Raw genomic sequence first — 23,770 nt, 5'->3', positions numbered from 1 at the left:
CAACAGCCACTTACGCGCCTATCCTCTTCATCTACTGAAACACCAAAACCATTCCCGATCTATCAACAGACACACTCATCGTATAAGGATACTCTAGCAACGCCACATCCTGAACCGAGTCCAGATGCGACTGCAAAAGCTGTTGCTGCTGTAGCGAAATCACCGTCGACCGCGCCGGCCGGCCATTTGCCGCCGCACCCGACGACGTCTTGGCCCTCCCGCTCGCTCCCGTCCCTGCTGCCGCGCTACTCCCATTGTGCTTCGCAAAGCGCTCCGTGTTGACCGTCGTCGTCGAAGTTGTCAAACTCGGCGCCGAATACGTCGGCTGCGCCTCATCCGGCTGCAGCCCGCTAAACACGCACGAGTTTTCCGTTCGCGCAATGTCCCAAAATCGCATCTTCCTGTCCGAGCCGCCGCTTATCAGAAACGCGTGGCGAATGTCGCGCGAGTCCTCGCCCGTGGAGATCCCGGTTGCAATGGCGCGCACCCCGCGGTCCGCATGCGCAGAGCCAGCCACGTCGAGCGTCGTCGCGAAGCGCGCCAGGACGCCCTCGGGCTTTTCCCTGTCCACGTCCCACACGGCGTATTCCTTGGGGCCATCTTTGACGGTGCCGGTTCGGTAAATTTCGCGGCACGTCGACTTTTCCAGATCCCACGTCGTGATTTCGCCGTGCTCGGCGCCGCCAGAGACGCACACCCACTTGCCGCGGCCTTTGGACGGATGGAGGACGACGCGGTAGATGGCGCTCTTTCCAGGGACCCCCATGGCCTTGAGCCGGGTCTTGAAGCGCAGGTCCCAGAGGTCAATAATGCCGTGCGTCGTACCGACACAGAGCCAGTGTCGCTTCCTGTCAACGCAGAAGCAGGTCGGCGCGCCATGGTGAACTGGATTCTCCAGGATATAAAGCAACGCCATGGTTCGCAAGTCAATGCCGAGAATTCTCGACTTGTTTGTGGCCAAGATGAGAATAGAGCTAGTCTCTTGCCGGAAGTGCTCGCACCAGACGGCATATTCTCCTTCTGGCAGGCGATACTCGCGCAGAATCCGCAGCTTGCCATACTTGACGACGCCACTGGCCAAGACGGTATCGACTTTGACGACTTCGACGCTGCCGTCACTGGCACAGCTTACAAAGCAGTGCGAGTTCTCAATAAAGCACAGCGCAATCACACGTGCCCCGTCGGCATGCTTGTGCGTTTGTCGTGATCGATGCGTAATGTTGCGCTCCAGCCGCGCAGTGTCCCAGACCTTGACGGTGCCGTCATCGCCACCCGTCACGAAAAACATGTGGTCTGGAGAGACGGCGACGCGATTGACGGAGCCCCTGTGCTCGCCGAAAGTGGCCACCAAGTGTCCCTGCGGTTTCCAGCGCTCTTCCGTGTTTGGTGTGCGAACAGCTCTGTTCTTTCTCCTGGATATCGGCTCCACCATGGGCCCAAATTCGAGCACATCGCGAGGGAAATTGTCGACATACATATTGTCAAGCATGAACTGGATACTTGGATCATTGCCTGCGTAGCTGTGTTTTGGTTGCTTCGCCACCTGCACTTCCGCGCTCTTCCCCGAGGCCGGTGGCTGCGCGCGAACCATTTGCGTAAACGGACCCTCCATCTCCCCAAAAGCATTCGCGTCACTGGTCCCAGTCTCGGGTATCGACTTGCCTCCGTCTCTGCGGTCGAGAAGGCTCAGAGCACTAGTTTGGTGACGCATTGCACGTCTCAGCGCATAGGGCCCTTCGTTGACAGACGCGTCATCTCGGGAGCCATTTGACAGTATGTGGGAGTCGCGAGAGCTGGCGCGACCACTTCCGCTGGGTGACAGAATACGGCCATCATGGGGACCCACGCTTTGAACTCGATTCTTGTGCACATTGGCGGCCTTTCTTCTTTTCGTGACAGTATCATCAATAGTCATCGAGGCGTCCAACAGCGCATCTGCGATTGTGTATTGCGCCGACGGCGGCTCCAAATCCGGAGTAATTGAAGGATCCTTGAGTGGTGTGTCATTGAAAAAGACTGTCTGTGGCGTGACGCCCAGGTCCTTCAAAGAAATCACGCCCACAGAAATACTTGGCTCTGCTGGAGAAGAGTCTCGGCTTCGCATGGTACTGAGACGCCAGATAAACTCTCGCAAAGCAACCAGCTTCATCTCATCTTCTGGCTTCATCCCCAACTTTCGTAGCTTCTCTAGCCATTGGTCATCTTCGTCATTGCGGTTTGACTTGCTCGCGGCGGGCGAAATCAATTCTTTGGTTCGCGCAGCCAATGTGGAAGAGGATCCAAAAGCCAAGGATCGAGCGGACTGTAACGACTTCCAGAAGACCCCACGGTCGGTCTGAGTAGCCCACGCTATGGCTTGATCAAACACGGGTCGCGTGAGCGGAGATTTCAGGGCATCAAGAACGCTGAGTTCATTATAGTCGGGAAGATGGGCAATCTTCAAGTATGGCTTGACCAACGGCAGCAAGAAGCAGTGCACGTCGGCTGGCTCGAGAAAACTTGCCGACATGGAAATAAATTCAGCGGCAGACTCGCGAATCCATATGTTGGGGTGCATGGTGAAACGCCCAATCAGGTCCAGCAGCTCCCAGAGCTTTGCTTGAGACAGTAGGCCGAGGCCAGCAAGCTGCGCCAAGGAATGAATGGCAGCTTGCACAACAAATTCCTCGGGATCGGCCAGCGCTTGAACCATCAGGGGCAGCATAAATTCCTCCAAGCTCACGCTTCCGATAAAAGCAGCGATGCCAACGACCGTATCGAAGAAGGCACATTTCAAAGACCAGTCTCGGTCATTGAGGTAGGTATTCAAATGCGCCAGCAACACATCATTTGACTGCTCCTTGAAAAACATGCACAGCTCCGGTACCGATGAAAGAAGTGCCCGTCGCACATATACATCAGGATCTTCGACGAGCTGCTTGGTAAAACCCTCAATCTTTTCAAAGAGTTGCCTTCCAGCATTGTCGAATATGCTTTCGAAATTGGTGTCTGCCTCTGCACCGGCCTCGACCTCGGGGTCTGCAATGGACATGGAGCCATCCGGCCGTATACTGGAGGCTAGCTCTAGATATCTCTGAGCACTCGAGGCGAGACTGCCCAAGCACGACGCAAATGTAGCGCGCACCAAGGGGCTTGCAACATTAGCCTTTGAGCCAAGTGCCGTTTCCATGCGAGGAAGTACATAGTCTGCGATGACATGCGAGTTAATCGGCGTGACCATGTGTACCATCTGCAAAAGCTGCGTGATAGTGCGTATGACGGAGACCACCACAATATCCGTCTCATCTCTTTTCAGAAGCGCCATTAAATAGGGCAGGACCCGATCTAGCTTTGCTTCGTCTGTCAATCTCTCGGCAAAGGCTAGGAGAATGTCGCAGGCTCGAATTCTTGATGAAGCCCTGGCTGTTGTCCTCATGGCAGAAACTACCAAGGTCAGGAATATCAGTGTTCCGTCATCTTCTGGTGGTTCCAGGTCGGCAGAGACTGCATGTTCATTATTCGGAATGCTAAGCTGTACTGGAAAGTGTGACAGCCCCAGCTTGGGCTGCGGTCGAGGCTCGTCGTTCTGTGTTCTCTTTTCGGACTGGTACCCGAGAAAGTAGGAAATTTTGTCAAAGTCATAGTAGACGCGATCGATGCGGTCGTCAGATTCGCCTTCATTCTTTTGCGCCCCAGACATGGGGCTGTTGCCCGAGGACGGATCCGTAACGAGCTCCATGTACTGATGCAAAAAGTTGTAAAAGTAATGCGGAAAGACTTTCCCCTTCCAAAGCTCCAGGCACTGGTCTGCCGAGTAGCGCTTCTCCGGGTCCAGGTGAATCATGTTTGCAATCATGTCCCGCACATCCTTGTCCGAGATGACGCTGAGATGGGTGATGACGGGGTCGTACTCGCCGCGTCTGTACTTGTACAGCTGCGCGAGGCTGAAAATCTCCGACTCGAGAAACATTTGCGCCACGACGCAGCCGGCGCTGAAAACGTCCATGGCCCACGTCATCTTGGCCGTCTCTGGCGGGGCCGCTCCAGCAGCGTAGAATCGCTCGGGCGCAATGTAGCAGGTTCGCCGGCCCGACGTATCAAAGAAATATGAGAAGTCACCCGGGTTGTCGTCAGGCAGCATGACGGGCTTGTACGCCGACGAAAAGTCCGTCAGGTAGAGCCAGTTCCATGACGTGACCAGCACGTTTTGGGCCTTGATGTCGCCGTGGTAAATATCGCGTGCGTGGCAGTCGCGCAGTGCGCAGAGAAGCTGAAACGCCAGCCACTTCTTCTCAATGTCCTCTAGGAACGGGCGATTGCTGAGGCGGTCGTAGAGCGAGCTGTACATGAACTGGCGGACGAGGTATCCGTTGGTCTCCGTCTCGATGGCACGCTGGAAGCCGAGGGCGTTGGGGACGGCGGCGAGGGCTTTTCGCTGTTCTACACGGCAATTACAAAAGAAAAAGTCAGCTCCGTTCTGATACGCTCTCGGTGAAGGAATGCCAATGCATACCTAGAATTTGTCTCTTGTACTGGTCGAGCTTGACGTCGGCAAACGGCTTGACGAGCACCTTGACGAGCACGACCGTGTTCTCGTCGCGGGCTCGGATACTCTTCATGAACCGTGCATCACCAATGCTCCGCTCGTATTGAAGATCTTGCAGCTGGGGAACGTCGATGCCGGCAGAGCCCGCCGAGGGCGTCGCCAGCGAGAAGCCCTGGCCCATGGCGGCCGGTTGTCGGGGCGGCTTGGAAAAGCGAAGAAGAGGACAAGCAGCTTCTGGTCGTGGATGCAGGGAGATTCTATCACGTCATGTTCGCCGTCGCCTGTTTGTAGGCTGGGATCGGCAGATGAGGCAGAAGCAAATCGTGCCGCGTTAAAGGTGCTGTGAAGCGATAACTTCGACGAGAGCTGCGGCATGTCATTCGGTAGGTTCACGCGCCACGCCACCTGCTTGTGTGGGGTCGTCGAGCTGTATCCGCAGTGTGCACTCACTAGCCACCAACAGGCGCAGTGAACCCGATCTACAAGGTCCATATATCTGGATTCTATTCACAAGCAAAGATGCGAAACATGTTCTTTGGATAGACTCGTCATGTGTATATTCAAAGGGTTGCTCTATTGAATGTACGAATGGTGCTTTGCAGCATAACGATAATCATACGTCGTGAGGTCATAAGAAATAAGGATCGTGAGGGGCAGGTCATCGCTTTGCCTCTGTTATCGGGCGAAATGGTAAAAAAGAGAACGCCACCGTGGTATCTTTTTTGGCTTGTACACAAAACTCGCTGATTAACAAGAAAATATGCATTGCATTCCAACAAAGCACAATATTACTAGACGTGCACATTTGTCGGCATGTGAATGACTTGCGGCGCGATGGCCTCGTCATTTCGCAGAGCCGCAAAGTCAACCTCCATGTGTCCAATCGACGGCAGGCTCGTCGACGGATTGAAATGACCCAGGTTCTGCCGCTTGTTGGGCGCCTCGGCCGGCCTGGACCCGGCGGGCAGCTCCTTGCGCATGCTCAGCGGTCGTTTGGTGCGGGCAGCGGCGGCATCGGCATCCCGAATCAAGGCGGGCTCGTCGCGTGCCAGACGCGCCAGCTCCGCGGTGGCCGCCTCCAACACGTCGCCAAGAATCCTATTAATCGTCTTCATGTGCTTGTTATTGGAAGCTTCTCGCAGAAACTGAAAGGCGGCCAGCTCGCTGGTGGACTGCAGGGTGTCGAGGTTCTTGTCGAGGGCGTCGAAAATGTCGGGCTCGCGTCCCGTCGACGTGCCGCCGTTGGGAGTCGCGGAAGCGAGCGAGTCGAGCCCCCGCGCGCTGACGTAGTGTAGCGTAGGTCGTTGAGGCGTGTCGTCGCCAGTGTCATCTCCAACTTGCACCTCGGCCATTTTCTTGATTTGGGCGATGCGGGCAGCCATCTTGGCCTTGCGCATCATGTTCCGGCTGACGGCGATGAAGTGGACCAGCTCCTCGAAGAACTTTTGCATATTGCCGTCAAAGTAGACGGGATCGGGCCGTTTTGTCTTGGCTGTCGGGCCATTGGCAACGGATTGTGTCGGTTTCTGGAGGCTGGCGACCGAAGTGGCAGAGTCAATGTTCATATTGTCAGTCTGCAGTCCGGGTATCGAGTGGCTAGACGAAGCGTGTGTATCGAGGTCCGGCGTCGGCGTGGTAGAGTCTTGCACGGTGGACTTTTCGGCCTTGGATAGTTCGGTTTGTCGGGCGTCAATGTCGGCCACCAGCTTTCCGAGACGGTCCTGCCAGCTGGGGACCTGGGCGACCAGCGTTCGCAACGCGGCAATGGTCATTGTGTGAGGATGTGAGGTTGTCCCGACGAGCTTCGGACCCTCTGGCTTGGGGGCAAGATACAACACCCACGCGTGGCAGTTTGAGGGTAAAAGTCCGGTATGATCGAGCGATGGAAGTCCAATCGTCGGATGAGCTGCGAGAACTTTTGTTGCGTCCCTTGTGGTGTAATCTTAGGGCCGGCCTGCCGTGGTGTCGGATGGCGGCCTACAGCGCGGGAGAAGCGGAGGCGTGCACCGAGGCAGCGGGTTGAGCGGCCTGCCCAGATAGAAATGATGAAAGGCTTATAGGGGAGGGCATCAAAAAGGCCAGCTCTACCGTTGTTGGGAGAGGCAGACAATGATGACGGGCCGCAATGCGGCCGTTGAAGTGATGTCTTTTTTGAAAAATACTGGCGAGGAGATTGGGCGCCGCCAAGCGGTTTGAGTTTTTTTTTTCGAGCGGAGCGGAGCGACAAGATTGGACGAGAGGAGCGATGGATGACGAGAATGAGCCAGCCAACGCAAAAGACTAGCAACTATAGTTTAAATCATTATACATTCGTCTTCAAACAAGAGGGAATGAGGTGGGAAATAACGGATGAAAATACCTAGAAACTTAATCGCTACGCTGTGGCTAATACATGAATGATGGTTGCATTATGACCCCAGACTATTTACCTCTCTCAGTATCAACTAGCGCAACTAGCGCTGAAAATGATGTCCCGACAGTTGACCGGCTGAGGCGGGTTTCAGTGGATATGGAGCGGGAATCAGCCGAATTCTCAGCGGATGCGACCGCTGTCCGCTATCCGCTAGCGCCCCAACGCCCTTTTGACCAAAAACAATTGACCCTTTGCTTTTTGATTTCCCATTCTCTTTTCATTTGCCAGACCATAAGTTGCCATGCATAGACAATGCGCTAGAACGAATGTCCAGAAATTCTCTGCTTACGTCCAGAGACGACACGGAATATTTGTAGGAGAGGAAAGCTGCCGGAATCCATCTCGATCGAGCATAACCGCTGTAATGCGGGAAACCACCAGGCGGCTGAAGCCTCGGACAGAAACTTGCGGTGTGTCGAAGCAGCTCAACACCACCACGTATCAATAATTGCCACCTTGAGTTCTGACGCTTCGGCATGTGGCGCTAACAGCAACAAGCCTACAGATTACAAGGTGACGTGTTGACAGCTCGGCATCACCCTGCCTCCAGGCCCAATGGCAGTCTTGCCATTTCATTCCCGTACTTGGCTTTGCCTAGCTCCACACACCTCCGTCTTGTCTAGGTACTATGTATCTAGACTTCAGCCCCCAAACCCTCTTCTACATACTTGTCTAATAATCTGTCTTCAAACAGATAGTTCATGTCGTCCGAATCCACTTTTTCGGCAGTTCAATAAACTTCAGGGGTCTCTTTGATAATAATAATACAGGCTAGGAAAAAGTGTCAGATTCCTAGTTAGTCGTCGTTGCTCTGCCAGGGGATGCCAACCATCTAATCATCCAGTCAACACGTCACTTTCACTTGGTCCAGGCTTTTGGAATGTGTAGCCAAGCAAGTCGCCTTGAATTGGCCTTTTTGCAGCACCCCCCAACAATTGGCAACCGCGCCGGCGGTTCCAGTCATTGCCTATGCCCAGCTTTACCATTCCCTCGAGGCAGCCGTGAAAAGAGAGTGGTTCTAAATGGGCCGGCAGCCGCCAAAAATCGTAGCACGTTGATACCGACGTCTTTCGGATTAAGTTATTATTATAGATACTGCCGCCCTTGTGTGAAGTGGGACGGAAAATATCTTGACCATTTATCCGCTTCGGCTCGCTGGTTTCTTCTTCAGGACTCTCTCAAATCTCCTGCCGGTTTCAACACTGCCCAATTTCTAGCGATATCAAACGCCCAAGTCTCACTTTCCCGCCCAACAAATTTACATCTTGTCCCATGGGCCATAACCTTTACCCGCCAGAGCGACACGAAGAAAGCAGCATTGTCGGGCCCCAGCGAGAATCCCAACGTTGCCGCGCCCGTCTTTCCCATGCTCGGCAAGTCAACAACTGCCATCTCCACTACATCGTATTCTTTTCAAAATGAGAAAACCTGCATTCCCGACCGGGGGGGGGGGGAGTCCATTTTGGCAGAGACAAGTGGGCAGGCAGGTGCTTGCCTGCCTGCCTGTTTGTGCCTGCCCTCGTTGGCGAGAGCCCGATCTCTGTACCATTAAAAACGCGTGGCCGATCGCCAAGTCCTGACTCTTTTCCCTCGCCCCCCCACCTGGCTTGTCCATCTCACGCCAGAACGTCGACGTCCTCCTTTTTTTTTCCCCCAGTGCGTATCTTATTTCTTCCCACTTCCTCATCCACATCACGTAAGATGTGCTGGTGCCGCGCCAGAAAAAAAGGGCTGTTAGCTTAGCTTGGCGGTGCGGGCTTAGACGGGGGTTTCGTTGATATCAGACCGCAAATAATGACCAAGTTGAGCTATGGAGCCCCCGTTGCGCCAGCTGCGACGAGTCGGGCTGCGCCATGCAGCGGGCACCGATTTTAATAATTCGTCTGACCAGTATATATTATACGACAGAGGCCATATTAAGCCTTTTTTGGGCGTAGCCGATGATAGCACGCATATCCGCCTTGGCCAGTTCTAGATATTGATCCGTACCAGGTGAGGCAAATCCAGCCTGCTTGTTTCCATGGTCGTCGATCATGTGTCCGCGGCATCACCGGCGGCCACCAAAAGCTGTTAAACTCGCCTGATGAAACGAATCAGGCCCAGTTAATAAACTACTTGACAGGCTGGCACGTTATGCCCGGGGCAGAAGGGCAATTCTCGTCACATACTCTATTCCGCTCGTATAGCAATCTCGATTCATGAACTCCTTCTGTGCCTATAACACGCTCTAGTAATGTGCGATTTTCCAGCAGCTCCTCCAAGCTGAATGCATTACAACATGCCCCTCCCAAGCATATTTTATTAAAACTTTTTCCCTATAGCAAAGTGACAAAGCTGCGCGCGCTCCCATCCCACCCGCGCCGAGACTCGGCCACTGTGCTCGACGCGATATACAGGACCTTTTTGATCCCTACTTCGTTCAGCTGCTCTGCATACTCGCGCAGAGATCGTTGTGTAACCTGGACGCGGGTCCTGTGGAATCATACCTCTGCGCGCGCTGCATGAAACGGCACCGTGTAGCATGGAGAGTAGGCTCCGACCGCAACGTCTGCCTGCATGCGCGGGTCATGGATGGGGGATATGCAAGCCCGCCGTCTAGCTGAACAGGCCCCCATGTCAAGCATATGCCAAGTCATTCATCAAAGCCACAAGGACATGCAAGCAATCCTCTTGGCACACAGACTTGGCGGCTTTGTCCAATAGGGCTAGGTCCAACTAGTTGGCTGCCAGATAACCGTACAGTTCTATCCTGGTCACTATGTACATGTAATATTGTCGAATGGCAAGGTTACGCATCCATACACTTATCGGTATGTGCTCAGAGTCCTGCACAAGTCATGGTGCAACATTGTCCACTCTACGGCCAAAGCTCCGTCGTCTTCCAAGTCCCCTCGTCGCCACTGAGTATCAGGTCATGCCTCCACCGTCTGCCACGTTCTGGGTCAGATAGGTCGACTTGATCTACTTGCTCTGGGGCGATGGCAAGTACCCTAAAATTTTTGCGCGCAATTTCGTCGTGCAAGTCGTCCACCTTCTGGCCAAGGCCGAGCCCAGGGCCTGGTGCCTGTGATATAGGGGTGCCAGGCGGTGGGTTGCGGAAGCTTCCTCGCATAACGGGACTGATGTTTCCAAAGTGCGCTGTGAGCTCCTTGGCCCATTGCCAGCCATCTGCTTTAGCATCCATCTCTGTATTCCCGGCATGTTGCCGACGCATATGCGCGCTCAAAGCTTGTCGTACAGGCTGTGCAGCGTCCGAGTCAATATCGGGCCCAATCATGTACACGCGGCCACGGATGCGCCATTGAGTTTGTGCATGCGCTGCCCAGATGACGGCCTCGACAAATCCTCCTGGGGACGATTGCAAAGTTTGGGGTGCGTTGGTGGATATGGTGAAAGTCTCGTGAAACATTTCCGACACCTTGTCCATGCGGACATCCGTAGTGATGGTAAGTAGATCTGTCTGATAGACATTAGGGTTTCGTGGCGCAGGATTGCGCGAATTCAAGCTGAGGCCCGCCCACATGCCGCGGTAGACAACGGTGCGGGCTCTGGGCGAAAAGGTTGCTGCATCTGGGGTCCTTTGCGCTGAGGGTGTGGTGGCCGAGCCGTGTTGGCGATGAAGAGAGCTGAGAACAAAGGTAGGAGAATCCATGGCTTCAAGGTGTGATACGAGGGTGGCGCGCCATGGGGCGAGCGAGACGGATAAGCGGCCCATGGTGGATGGTTGGAAATGGCGGACAATTTGCTGTGTACGTTGTGCAGGGATTGCCATGGGGGAAAAAGACGATGAGCGGACGAGGTGAGTTTAAAAAGTACGGGAATAGCGCAGCAGCGGCAAAGGCTTGATGGTGGAGCTCAGGTGACGGCGTCATGGAAAAGCGTTGGCAGTGGGAGTAACGTACATTGCGTACCTAGGTAGGTACTTTTCGATGGGGCTATTTGGTGATAATAATGGCTGGTAGTAGTGGCTCATAGTGTGACAGGCTTAATCATTGCTTTGCATCTCGAGTTTTACAACTTGTCATGAAAAACTTGAGCTCTTTGCGAAAACAGACTTGGAAAACAGAAACATGAAACATGTACGAATCAATGTTTGGTTGGCGCTGCGAGGTTGGCATTGGCAGTTGGCAGGAAATATTACACCGGGTCTAGGGCGGGTGCGCGACGGCGATGTACCGACTGCAGGTGCGGAGTTGGGCACGAGTCGGTTGTCGCGGTGCAAGTCGATAGGATAGGGCAGAGCAAGGCGGGGAGGGTCCGCGGTGGGCGGCAAGCGGGAATCCAAAGTCTATAACGTTTCGACTGGATGCAAGTGACAGGGTTGGCATTGCCTGGTTGCCTGGCAGCCTTGGGAAGAGATGGACGTTTATGCAGCATGGTACGACATTGTTTGTCCTGAGTAGTGGTATAAGTGATCGGTGTGTGGTCGGTGTGTGGTTAATGTGAGTCGATGACTTCGATTAGGTGTCTGGTCGATTTATGAGGTGCCTTGGTGAGCTGAAAAGTAACCCATCGAGGAAAGTAGTGTCGGCCGGCCGCAACGCCTGGTCTCGGCTATCGCGGGATGACCAAATCATGCCGGACGCTGTTGTTCAAGCTTTTTGCTGATGCGAGGCGGGTGGGCGGGCTGGCTGGGTGGACAAGAGGGACAAGAGACGGAGGGAGGGAGGGAGGGAGGGAGGGGTGAGCGTGGATCGTAGGAGTCGCATCTGGAGTGGGCAAAGAGCCCATCGTCCGCGTGTCTGTCTGTACAGCCGGGACGATGCGGTACATGACCGACGGAGGCGCAGGGGGCTGGCGACGCGGTAGCAAGTATTGGCCTCTTTTAATTTTTAATTTTTTGTTTTGCCTTTTTTTTTTTCTCCCGGGCTGAGGTTCTAGACCGTGGTTATTATCGCCGCCCATCTTAACCGAAAGCAGCTGAGGCGGCGATGGGTGGAAGTAGCCGGGGCGGGAGGAGGCAGGAGGAGGGAGGGGGAGATGAGGAAAGCGGGAGGGGGGAAAAGATTGTGACTAGTTGTTATGTTCTGACTTTCGAAGAATGAGGAGATAAAGGAACAAGGTGATTGTGAATTTGTGGTTGTTTGCAAACGAGCGGGAATGACGAGGCGGGGTGAGATGGTGTGGCTGACTGGGCTGTTCCAGAGTACGCAGTCGTTCTTGACCAGTTAGTCGTCTGTTGACGAGTTTATCTGTTGGCCAGTTGTTCTGTGAATTATAAAGATTACCAGGTAGGTAGGTACCTACTAATAATTACTAGGACCTAGGTAGGTACCTATCAATACTAGCCCAGGCCTCGTAGAGTGAGCAGGCCTGCGCAAGCAGCCAAGCCAAGGAAACAAGCAAGGCGTCATCAGATTCTCTCAACGCTAGTCACGGACAAGACGACAGAAAAGGCCTCGCCCATTTCCCGGACCCTTGTCTAACTAGGCTGGCTTTTTTGCCTGCATTTTGCCTGCATTTGCCTGCATCTGTCTGCACTGGCCTGCATGAGACTCGCCGTTCAGCCTATCAGGCGGCTAGGTGGCGGCCAAACAAGACAAGAACATTGCCAAGCTTTTTTGGGCTCTCTCTTGGTGTGTCTAGGGCTCCATTTTGCCTCCATCGCCTCCATTGCCTCCATGATCCATTTGGCTCCGCACAAGATGTGCCATCACTGATCACTGACTGCACTGCATCACCGCCATACTTTAGTTTCCAGTATGCATGCATCTTTCCCGCGGTATCCATCATCTGCACCGCCGCATTCTAGTCGAAAACGGGCGGAAATAGTCTCCTACCTTTTTACTTACGCACTCCACCACTCACTAACTCACTTTACTCACTACCTAGGTACTCACCAGTAGTCACCACCACCTGCAGCCTGCAGCCCACCACTACCGGCCTCGTTCCATCAACTTCAGCCTCCAAACCAAAAAAAAGACCCTTTTTTTACCAGTACCCTGCCCTCTGGTGCGTGCCTATTTGCCTCTTTGCCTCTCGCATGCTTCCCACGCTTTGCACGCTTGCACGCCTCCTATGCCTGCAAGTCTTCCTCCATCCTCTACCCTCTGCTTATTCCCATCCGCTTCTTCCCCCATCTAAATTATTCCCACCTCCTCTCGATGCTAATATTACTCGTTCCTTTCCACCCATCGCGCGTAACCCTCCAAGCCCTTTTTATTTCCGGTCTCTCTTCCCACCACTACCTCGTCGTCCTCGTCGTCCTCGTCCCCATCCTCGTCCCCATCCTCGTCCCCGTCCTCCCCTTTCCCTCCTCTCTTCTTCTGCTCGCCCTGCTTTCCTTTACCAGTCTTCTTTTTTGTGGCCCCTGGTATACCAACAACCGGGGTGGCGCCACAGAGCCAGGTAGGAAGAGAAAACGTCTCCAGATTCCTCAACGGCCTCGCGCAGCCACCACCCGCAGATTACTCTACACTCTGCCGCGACTCTCTTCACCTCAACCACCAGCCAACCCCCTTCTACCATCACCCGCACCCTTTTTTTTTTCTTCCATTATCCTCTCCTGCTTGTCTCCCGTCAAACGGTACTTTCTTTGACAAATTTTTTTGCCCAACTCGATAGTCCGGCTCTCTTCCGCCTTTGGCCCCCAAGAGGTGGGCTGTCTCGCGACCGTGCAACCCAGCTCATCAGACCTCTCTTGTCCATCCCCAAACGCGGCTTCATCGCACCTATTTACGCCTGTCATGAACGCTCCTCCCCGTCATTTACCGCCGCCCATTGCCATTGCTCAGCAGGCAGGTCGTTTGGCGCCGCTGTCTTATCTCGGTTCCCCAGATCACCGCCATGCGCGTATCCAGCATCCTCCCCCACCGCCGCCTGCGCCTATTTTGCGCAGTCCCGGCCACGACAGGCTGGCCAGCGGCAACAACGCCCATTCTACCGCATCACCGCCTGGTATTAGCCACCTCTCGTTACATCACCACAGTGCTTCTTATCATGGGCATGCACCATCTCCCATGCAGTCGCCCCACGACAGGCGTGATTACTCTGATGAGAGGAGAGACTACCATGATGACAGGAGGGAATTTCACGACGAGACTGAAAACTTTACCGGCGATGGCCCTCCGAAGAAGAAGCAGAAGCGCAACAAGCCCACGCTCTCTTGCCACGAATGCGTAGAACGAAAGACCAAGGTAATTATGTGCGCTTCAATCCCTATCGCGATCCCACGCTAATTGTCATGTCAGTGTGACCGTGGTCGTCCTCACTGTCTAGCTTGTAAGTGGTGAACCGAAATTATGTTTGCCTTGCCACGAAACTAACCCACAGCAAGGCATCAAGAGACAAACTGAATGCAGATATGCTCATGTTGCCAACTTACTAGAGTATGTTGAATGTCTTATGCGCCTGTGCCGGCTGTCTCTAACCTGGCGTAGGGAAACCACTCGATCCGCCTCTACTGGCCGACGCATGACCAAGGCACCTAAAAAGAAGCCAGGTGTCGAAGGCAGAACAAATATTCCCAACATTGCAGATAGATACGCTGCCACGGGCGACAGCCCTTCGCGCGGTGCCCTGGCTCTTTCCACCGGCCTCATGTCCAACGTTCCCTACTCCAAGTCATCATCTAGCAACGTCTTTGGCATTGGCTCCGAGCACCCGTTCGCAAATTACTGGACTTGCGAAGGCGGCCTGAAGGAGGTCATCTCGGTGCTTCCCGAGAAGCCACAAGCAGACAGTCTGATCAACCGCTATTTCGAATGTGTCGACCCTGTCTACCCAATGATCCACCGCCTTACTTTTTACGCAGACTACGAGGAGTTCTGGCGCATGAGTGACCAGCAAAAGCAAGAGATGGATGCGGCCTATATTGCGCAAATCTTTGTCATGATTGCTTTGGGAACTCAATTTGTCACTTCCACGACAGCCAAGGAGCGCAAACAGCAGGCTGAGTTTTATGCTTCGGCCAGCAACCAGGCTCTGCGCATGTCCTCGTATCTCAGCATTGCTTCCCTGCGATCCATTCAGGCCATGGTTCTGATGACGTACTTTCTCATCAATGACAATCACGCCTCGGACGGTTGGGCCTTTGCAGGCATTCTTATCCGCCAAGCCTACGCCATGGGTCTGCACCGCGATCCTAACATTGGTAAGATGCACTATGCGCTACGGCAGTGTTGCTAGTCTAACCTCTTCTTTAGTGACTCCTGACGCAAGCCCGTTCGAAAAGCAGCAGCGGCGCAAAGTATGGCAGGCGGTGTTGCTTCAAGACACCTTCCTGACTGTGCTCCTTTCTCTGCCTCCTTCGGCCACGCATACCGATGTTTCTGTAGATGACCTCAATGACCACGGAAGCTCCATTGCGAGCAGCGATCCGACTGATACCGCCTACGTTAGGGGCTCGTGGACACTAGCCAACCTTGTTCAGGAAACTATTTGCTCGCCGCGCTCTCTCGACCTGCCGATATGCAGCACGGGTCGCAACAAGTCTAAGCTGGTCGCCGACTTTCGCGCAGTTTACCGATCATTTCCAGACGTGTTCCGGTCTTGGGATGCCGACAGCCTGACGGGCATGGCACAGACCAACAAGCGCGTCGTGCGCCAGACGCTCTTCCTTACCAGCAACTACTTTCACAACCTCATGTTGGTGCATGCCTCAGAGAGCTCCGACGTTCCGGTCAATATCCGTGGCACGCTCGAGGCGGCGCACGATGCCATTAGCGCATTCTTTATGCTCTTTTCGCTGCTCGAATCCGAGGCGCGCGTGTGGTGGGTCTTTAACCACCGGGCCTTTCTCGAAGCTGTTTGCATCGGCAACGTGCTGCGCGAGGCGCTCCGCGAGCCTGGTGGCAAGGAGATGCTCGCGAGGGATCCGCTCTTTGTACGGGCCAGAGCCGATATCAGTACGTACATGTCAAAAAACTAGTGTAGGATGATGTGCTAACGATTGCCCAGCTCGCATGATTGAAATTTTGGAGCTCATGATTGAAGATTCAGAGGTGGCCCACACGCGCATCGAGGTTCTCAGCGCCTACTTGACGGTCGAGTGAGGACGCGGTGCTTTGTACAAATTTCGACGTTTGAAAAGCGATTCATTTTTTTATCTATTTTTGTACACTTTGTTTTGGCTCGCATTTTTTTTGCATCTACTTGAAGCGTCGGCGCTATGTTTAACAGGTTGCTTGGGTTATGGGGTTGATGGGTTGAGTGCAGTAGGCACTTGTCAGCACGCATCGCGTGTAAGCCATTGGGCAAATTGCATATTTTAGCCAATATTCTTTTACCCGCTTGCAATGAACAAGCGATGGAAATCTTAGTTTCCATGACGAATCCTCTTCTTTTGACTTTTTCTTTTCTTCATCTTGGTCCTTTTACTTTTCATAGTGGGTTGATGCGCCAGCCACAGCTGAGCCATTTCATGCAGTGGAATGTGTGCTCTTTGTCGAAAGCACGTGGGCGGTAATAGGTACAAACCATTGAACACTCGGAGGTCTAGAACTGTGGGAGGCGCCAGCGCAGATGAACCGGAACTGTAAACACATGGCAGCGGGTTGGACGGCGTGGCCGACTGCGCCCCATGCTGTTCTAGCTCACCGCGCAGCGCAGCGCAATTATGTGGCTTCATGACTTGTTAAAAAAAATAAAAAAAAATAAGCTTCTTCAGCTGAGCGCCTGATCGGCCGCCAGCCGAGCCCTTGCGCAGCGGTGCTTGGCACTCCTTGAAAAAAGCTGTGGCTAGGTAACAAGGGGGGGGGATTGTGTGGCTGCGCGGTAAAAGAAGAATAATTAGCTAATGATGCAAATATTGTCGTTGTTATTATTTATGATTATCATAATCAATCTTATCATTATTATATTTTTTTTATTTGGCTGCCTCGAGTCTTGTGTCCTTTTTGGGCGGATGCCAGTGCACGGCTGTATGTAATGCAAAGGGGCTGAGAATGAGCAGAGCACGTTTTGGCTGTGGAACAAGCAGCAAAGCAGCAGCCACAATAGCTAGCCGACCTTTTTAGATTTGCTTTTTTTTTTCCTCTTTACCGTGGGAGGCCGCCGCCAAGGAGCATGTTGCTGAACCGATTTCGCAGACTAATAATAAGTTTTAGTAATAGATGGGTAGTAAGTAGAGTTTGGGAAGCATGAACTGAAACCCGACCGACAAGGCAAATACACCGGGATATGTATGCTATTATTACTACGGTATTGCCGCGAGGCAGAGAGAGACAGAGAGATAGAGAGAGAAGCTCGAACCCTGTGCGGGGTTGGCGTGGTGGTGCGCTGGTGGACTGGTGGTCGTGTGCTTTGCTGCTTAAATTAGGTGCGAGAAAAGACCATTCAAGGTTGCACGGCTCGCAGGAGATGTGGTCGTGCAACGTGGGTGTATGTATACCAGGGCGGGCAGATTGCCCTGTCCAGACCTCCAGTAACTAGTTCCATGTTGTTGCGCACAGCATCTGAAAATAGCACCATGAAACGAGGTTTTCTCTCGCTCTGTAATTATGTAATGGATGCTGCGGGATCTCCGATGCGAGATTAAAGCGACGATTTTCGGGGCCAAAAGATATTACTATGTCAGTCCAAGCAAGAAGGGGTAAAGAGAATCAATCTCATGGGCGCATTTTAATTCCGTCGAGAAGCCGACGTTATGCCACCTAGGCCAACAGTGAAACAGTGAACACGAGGCTTGACAGCCGGGATGGGCGAAGAGTCAGATTGTGTACTGTAATTTCAAGACATGGGGAGGGGCGGCAATGCTAGATGGGGCTTCTATTACCCTATTATTTTTCATTTTGGCCAGGGTTCAAGTGTCAACTTACTCGCCGAAGCGTTCAAAGGCCTCGTCAGCCTTTTTTTTCTTATTTCCGGCATCAATGGTTTGCATCAGTTGGTAATAAGAAAGCAATCCACAAACAATAACCGATAGGGGGGGGAAGGGGGGGGAGGGATGGGACAGCATGGAGATCAATGGCTGCCAAGACAAGTGGCCGCGCGTCTGCCTTGTCGATTGCAGCAGCAGTTACCAGAATCACCAGTACAATAACAACGAATGGCGGCAACGGGCTAACTTACTAAAGTAGGTAATACTGCAGGACAAGCTTTTTCTTTTGCAGATGCCGAGAACACGGACCTCGACCGGGGTGTCTGCGGCGGGCTATTATCTGTTTGGAATCTCGTAAGAGTGGGGGGAAGTAGCAGGGCAAAGAGGGGCCCGGAAGGGGTACATACAAATGGTGCAAAGGCACAGGGAATGATAATTTCGCTGTAGGGTCGCTAAAATAGCTGTGCTGCTGCTGCTGCGCCGCCTTACGAGGCGCGTCCCGGGACCCGAGTGCCCGAGGAAACGTCGCGGCCAGCCAGAAAGATCAGCCCTGAGAGGGAAAGTAAAAACGTTGATCAGACTTCTTTTTTTCGCAGGGGGCGAAACAAACTGTCGATGAGCTTCAACACCTGCCAGAACGAGGTTTGAAAATGAGGAAATAAAAACGCTTTAGTTTCGTAGCTACCAAGATGTTGCAGATATGTCGGTGCCGAAACCATACTGATTCGAGATCACTGCTGTTGCTGGTCAAAAGTGAGCCTTCTGACTCGGAGCGCGGTCTGGTGTGTCCCCCACGAGGGGGGGGGGGGGGGGGGTCCCAGAGGAGGAGTAGGAGTGGGACGATCCAGCCCGTCTTGGGCAAGGCGACTTGCGTCACCACTCCATGTAAATGTGTGGATTAAATAGTTCGATATCAATCCCAACTAGTGATTTTCGTGTCTCCGGGACTGGTCTCCGGTATCTTTTGTTCCTGCTCAATCACCGCAGCCAAATTGAGTTGGCCGACCCAACTTCTTTTATCTCTGATTTAATCTAGCCATCTCTTGCGTATGAGGGTTGTCCTGTTATGCAACCAAATTAATGGCACCGCAGCGACTGCCCACAAGTCATGACTTTGGGGGCAAGGGAAGGGGAGACAAAAAAAAAAAAAGAAGGAGCAAGCATGACCAACTGTCCAGAGAGAGATTGATTTGTAGGGACTTTTGCACCACCTGATGGAGACATCCCTGTCTCTTAAAACCAAACCCTGAGCGACACGACATAGGCCGATGGGTTCGGCCCCGGCACAGCCTTGTAGTAGTCCCATTTCCAGACCCAGTTGCTGCTGGGACTGCTATTCGCCCAAGGGCCACGGGGCCTCTAACCGACTAACGTAATATGTCAACGGTGTAAGTCGGCTGTTTGTTCCCTTGTGTTTGACTGCGTATAGGTGCCGCCTCGTCCGCTCACCCTTCCTCACTCCCTCTTTTACAAACGGTACTTCTCGAGTGGCACTGTGTAATTCTTCCTCGACGACAGCCTTGCTTTTTAATTGATTGATTGATTGTTCCCGTCTTGGACCTGGAAATCCATTTTTTTTTTACTTCTTTTCATTTTCTCCTCGCGGCACTCGCTCTACCCAATCACACAACAAGATCAGCCGACGACAAGTGGCGCCAAGGAAAAACCGTTTGGCAGCTGCCTAGTAAGCCACCAAGAAGAGTTGACGTGTCCTGCGCAAACGACTCCATCTAGACGACGCAGTACGGGCTGACGGCCTACTTCACACCTTTTTCTACGTCTCTTCGTCGAAAAAAAAGAAAATGCGGGCCTGGACCAAGGCAGCAGCTCTGCTGCTTGTGAAGTCTGTCGTTGGCGAGTCCATGCCTGTGTCCGGCCGCAGGGTTTCCGCCACTGGTAGGTCTATTTTCTCTTCAAAAGCTTGATGAAGGGCTGGAGTATGGACAGAAATCTAACCATGGATAGAAACGGTCCCTACTGCATATATTACATTGAACGTGTCGGTGGAGGATGCGGAAACACAAGTTGTCGTGAGTAACAGTCTCGCCCTCGACACTGCTCAATCAGCCTAACAATCATCCTCATCAGCCTTTCCGTCTTGATCTCGCCGAAGCCGAGGAGCCCTGCTCCCCGGCAAACGTCCGCGTCAACGGCCAGCGCCTTACTCAGGACGCCGACGGCTTCGGCCACGGCGCGCTGGCCCTCGACCAGGATCTCAGCATCACCGCCAACTGGACCTTTACGTGCGAGTCGCTCAAGCAGGCACTCACCATTCACGTGCTCTCTGTCAACAGCAGCCCCGTCAGCGACGCCGACGGCCATGACGCCTCCTTGATCGCCCACTTTTACCAGACAACGCCCGTGCAGATTGCCAGCGTCGAGCGCGTCGCCAGCGTCCGCTACCTGCACCTGCACACGACCGTCACCGAGTCCCTGGACCAGAGCGGCGACGAGCACTCCCACGGTGATGATGGTCCTCCCGGTGACGGCGTCGTTGTTGGCACCTTTGAGGAGCAGGTATCGCGGCTCATGGACCTCCGCAGCCAAGCGCGCGAGCTCGCGGCACTCATCCGCCATCAAAAGGCCGCCATTTCAGCAGACGGGATGAAGCAGGGGATCAGAGTTGAGGAGGACCGCGCGCCCACGCCGCTCAGCGAATGTCGCGACGTGCGCTGCGCGTTCAAGGCCCTGGCCTACCCGTTCAGACACAGCCACGACGGGGTGTGCAAGAGCGCGAGCGGCTGGCGCGCCGTGTTTGGTTGCGCCTCGGACGAGGCGGAGGATGAGCATCAATGGTGGGAAGAGGACAACGACTTTGACGACGACTTTGGCATGGATAATGAGGAGTGGATGGAGATGGTCTCCGAGGAGGGTTTCTACTCCACCTACGAGGAGGACATGATGGCGGCTGAATACAACTCTGTACGTTGGCATGCTCGTTGAAGACACGAAAAAAGGAGCTTATCTTACTAACGATTGGATCAAATCTAGACTCGCCGACGCATGCTGCTGCTAGTCGCCGAGACTGCCTTTGTCTTTGGCACCGCCGTCTTTTGCTTCACTGCCTTGCTGCGACGCCTCACCCACAGCCGCTCAACAAGCACATCCAGCGATCTGCCCCTGTATCAAAACGCCCGCTACTTTGACGAGCCCAAGACACTCATCTCATTTGCCTTTGTGGATGGCCCCGCCGACGAGACCAGCTACCCTGGTTATAGTGACGACGACAGCGACGATAAGGCGGCGGCGGCACGCAGTGAGACGATGACGACAACCACGACCACGACAGGAACGGTGGCGGATACTTTTTCGGAATTGCGAGCGGCGGCAGAGGTTGTGAGCGATTTGGTCGCCGTGGAGGCGGCGGGGCAGGACGAGGCGCCGCCGGCGTATGAGCGTGTGGATGAGAGGGAGCATTCGCTGTAATGAATGAATCAAAGGTATACCACTTTAGATTGTTGTTTTATTTTCTTTGTTCTTTTGGCATTTTATACAACCCTTTGGGGGGGGGTCATTTTATTATAGTAGTTATAGCATCGTCATTATCATCATCATGAATCGTAATGCAAAAGTCGTTTAAATCAAAGAGAGCCCTCTGTGCCAATTTGATATAGCAGCGTCATGCAAAATCCCCGTTTTTTTTTTTTTTTTTCACATCAACCAAATATAAATCTCTCGTAATTCTTGCGTATCCTCGCCACGCCATCCTCCAGCTCCCAGCCTTTGACCTCGCACACGTGTCGATACATGACCTCGAGCATGCCGTCCATTTCATCCCCCGCCTTGTGCAAATCGCTTTCCACCAGCAATCTGTCGTCGGGCACCGCTCGAATCACCTCGTCCGTCTTGCCGCGACTCGACGACGACGACGTCTCCGTCGACAGGTTAATGGCCGCGGAAAAGGACACGTACACGGCCGCAGGGACGTTGCGCCGCATCCACTGCGCCAGCGTGCTGGCGCTGCCTGAAAAGGAGTGCAGGCATATGCGCGGCGGGTATGGCTTGCCCGTCTCCTTTTTCGTCTGCTTGTGTCCGAGATTCAGTGCCTTGATCCCCTGCGGTAGCGATTCGTCGTCTTCTTCTTCTTCCTCGCTGCTGCTGCTGGAAAAGTCTTCGGCACCGGGCGCGACAAGCTTCTTCTCGCGCCGCGACGGTAACTCGCGGCCGGCCCAGCACCGCGCAACCGTGTCATATAATACGCCGTGCGCCTGGACGCCGTGAAGACTGACGGCCCGGCCGAGACGACCCGCGAGCGCGAGCTGTGCGGTGAGCACGGCCTGCTGGTGGGACATGCGCACGCGGTGCGGGCTCAGGCGGCGACCCTGGCGACCGCCGGGGGTGGCGGCGGCGGCGTCGTCGTCGCGGAGAGCGACGTCGTTGTCGTCGGCCTCTGACCACGGCTCGGGCAGACGAAAGGCCTTGTCGAGGCCCGCTTCGCCAACGAGGGCGAGGGGATACGCCTCGAGCCGTGCGGCGGTGGCGGCGATGAAGGCGGAGATGGGCACGGGGTCCGGGAGGCTGTCAATAAAGGCGTCGTCGGGCGGCGGCTGCAGCACGGCGCGGTAGTGAGCTCTCTTGGCTTCAGACGGGGAAGATGCGCCGTCGACGGGCTGGTGGTAGGTTGTTGGCTCCGCGGCAGAGTCAGAGTCGTCGTAGAGCTGGTGCGAGAACCAGGGATGCCATGCAAACGCCGGGACGACTTTGCTGGCGCCGGTGGCGTCTGGGAGGTCCGTACTGGTGGTGGCGGTGTTGGCGAGGCCGTGCGAGGCGGCCACCTCGGCGACGAGGTCTTGGTCCTGCGATCTCGTGGCCATGATTGTCAAGACGGATGTGCGCATGCGGGCGAGGTTGTCGATCGAAGCCATGGTGTCGGTTGGGTGGCAGTGTGCGTCGTACGCGCCGAGATGCCAGGGAAAATCGTCCGAGGGCTGGGGAGAGCCATGGTTGCTGTCGTCGGCAACCTGGTCATGCTGGCACATTATTACGGTGTAGTTGGTGTAGAGAGTATATTGGGAGTGACTCGAGGAATAAAGCGGCGCAGGGCGGTGTTTGCATTAGAAGTTTCCAATACTTACAGTGTCACCTGCCACATAGCACAGTGGCATAGATTAGCTCCACACACACACAGAGACTTAGCTACCTAGGACATGGAGAGTATATCATCATTCCTATATTCTCAAGCATAAGTGCATCATAGTTAGTAGCAATTATATTAAAGATTAAAATCTCTAATAGTGAAGTCGGCCGACCTCAAACGCAGGCGTTGCTACGCGAGTCGGTGGAACCAGGCGGAATCAGCGCGAGATAACCGGCTCAGAGGGCTCTGACGACGAGGATTCTGAAAGCACGCAAACAAACAATGCAGGCAACAACTCCGGAGATACCAATGCAGTACCGATGGACACGTCTTCTGTGACCCCAAAAATGAATTTGCACCGCTCCTGAGCTGTCTACGTTCATTGTAACCTGAAAGCTGACATTCGCAAAAGTAAGCGCTGCTAGACCTCGCTCTCGGAATGTTTTGGAATATGGCCGAGTTTGATGCCAGCTGCAGACCTCAACAACCTTGTGAGAACATGTAACAAAGTCAAGGAAGATCTTGCACGGCGCCTCTACCAGAATCATCGTGGCCCTGCACTACGGCGGGCATGCTCAAAGCGGACCAAGCGCCATCTTCAAAGTCGCAAAAGTCGTGGCTGAAACATTGGTTTAAATACACAGCGAGTACGACTTTTCTAGAGAATGGCCTGAAACCGCTTATGATCGTTGCGCGATATGGTAATCTACCCGTTTTCGAGACTCTACTCGACGGTGTCAAGGAGGCTGCTGGTGTGAACCAAACGACCGGACCGATCATCGGCCTGGACAGCAAAGCTCGCTCCCGGTACAGCAGAGCCCAGTGCTGATGGTACAATCCATGCCACAGATATCACAGCCACAAACAGCAAAGCACATCTCTTGCAGTATTTGATGCGAAGCAGCAAGCGGCAGCTAGCACAGTCGTGGAACAAATATTCCCAATATTCGTTCACGAAATGCCAAAAAAAAAAAAAAAAAAAAAAAAAAAAAAGAA

The 23,770-nt window shown here is 53.9% G+C and overlaps 6 protein-coding genes across 6 annotated transcripts; 2 read left to right on the top strand and 4 right to left on the bottom strand.

The window, feature by feature from the left end:
* Nucleotides 1-31: 31 nt before the first annotated feature.
* Nucleotides 32-4,706, bottom strand: BBA_06905 (phosphoinositide 3-kinase regulatory subunit 4; the record flags this gene model as incomplete). The annotated part of the gene is made up of 2 exons (XM_008602002.1): nucleotides 32-4,419; nucleotides 4,493-4,706. 2 exons carry the CDS (start codon nucleotides 4,704-4,706, stop codon nucleotides 32-34), a joined length of 4,602 nt encoding a protein of 1,533 aa, XP_008600224.1.
* A 610-nt stretch (nucleotides 4,707-5,316) lies between these two features.
* BBA_06904 (uncharacterized protein) lies at nucleotides 5,317-6,297 on the bottom strand (the record flags this gene model as incomplete). The annotated part of the gene is made up of 1 exon (XM_008602001.1): nucleotides 5,317-6,297. The coding sequence occupies one exon, from the start codon at nucleotides 6,295-6,297 to the stop codon at nucleotides 5,317-5,319; it is 981 nt and encodes a 326-aa protein (XP_008600223.1).
* Nucleotides 6,298-9,795: 3,498 nt separating this feature from the next.
* On the bottom strand, nucleotides 9,796-10,653 carry BBA_06903 (FMN-binding split barrel-related protein; the record flags this gene model as incomplete). The annotated part of the gene is made up of 1 exon (XM_008602000.1): nucleotides 9,796-10,653. The coding sequence occupies one exon, from the start codon at nucleotides 10,651-10,653 to the stop codon at nucleotides 9,796-9,798; it is 858 nt and encodes a 285-aa protein (XP_008600222.1).
* A 2,971-nt stretch (nucleotides 10,654-13,624) lies between these two features.
* Nucleotides 13,625-15,931, top strand: BBA_06902 (fungal specific transcription factor; the record flags this gene model as incomplete). The annotated part of the gene is made up of 6 exons (XM_008601999.1): nucleotides 13,625-14,074; nucleotides 14,129-14,159; nucleotides 14,215-14,266; nucleotides 14,318-15,030; nucleotides 15,083-15,784; nucleotides 15,837-15,931. 6 exons carry the CDS (start codon nucleotides 13,625-13,627, stop codon nucleotides 15,929-15,931), a joined length of 2,043 nt encoding a protein of 680 aa, XP_008600221.1.
* Nucleotides 15,932-19,499: 3,568 nt separating this feature from the next.
* BBA_06901 (uncharacterized protein) lies at nucleotides 19,500-21,123 on the top strand (the record flags this gene model as incomplete). Its single annotated transcript, XM_008601998.1, has 4 exons — nucleotides 19,500-19,593; nucleotides 19,663-19,727; nucleotides 19,786-20,619; nucleotides 20,689-21,123. 4 exons carry the CDS (start codon nucleotides 19,500-19,502, stop codon nucleotides 21,121-21,123), a joined length of 1,428 nt encoding a protein of 475 aa, XP_008600220.1.
* Nucleotides 21,124-21,353: 230 nt separating this feature from the next.
* On the bottom strand, nucleotides 21,354-22,676 carry BBA_06900 (Cut9-interacting protein scn1; the record flags this gene model as incomplete). Its single annotated transcript, XM_008601997.1, has 1 exon — nucleotides 21,354-22,676. One exon carries the CDS (start codon nucleotides 22,674-22,676, stop codon nucleotides 21,354-21,356), a length of 1,323 nt encoding a protein of 440 aa, XP_008600219.1.
* Nucleotides 22,677-23,770: the final 1,094 nt, after the last annotated feature.

Source organism: Beauveria bassiana (assembly GCF_000280675.1).
Source record: "Beauveria bassiana ARSEF 2860 unplaced genomic scaffold BBA_S00021, whole genome shotgun sequence".
NCBI lineage: Eukaryota > Fungi > Ascomycota > Sordariomycetes > Hypocreales > Cordycipitaceae > Beauveria > Beauveria bassiana.
Note: the sequence above shows the minus strand (reverse complement) of the source record. Positions and strands in the feature narration are given on the sequence as shown.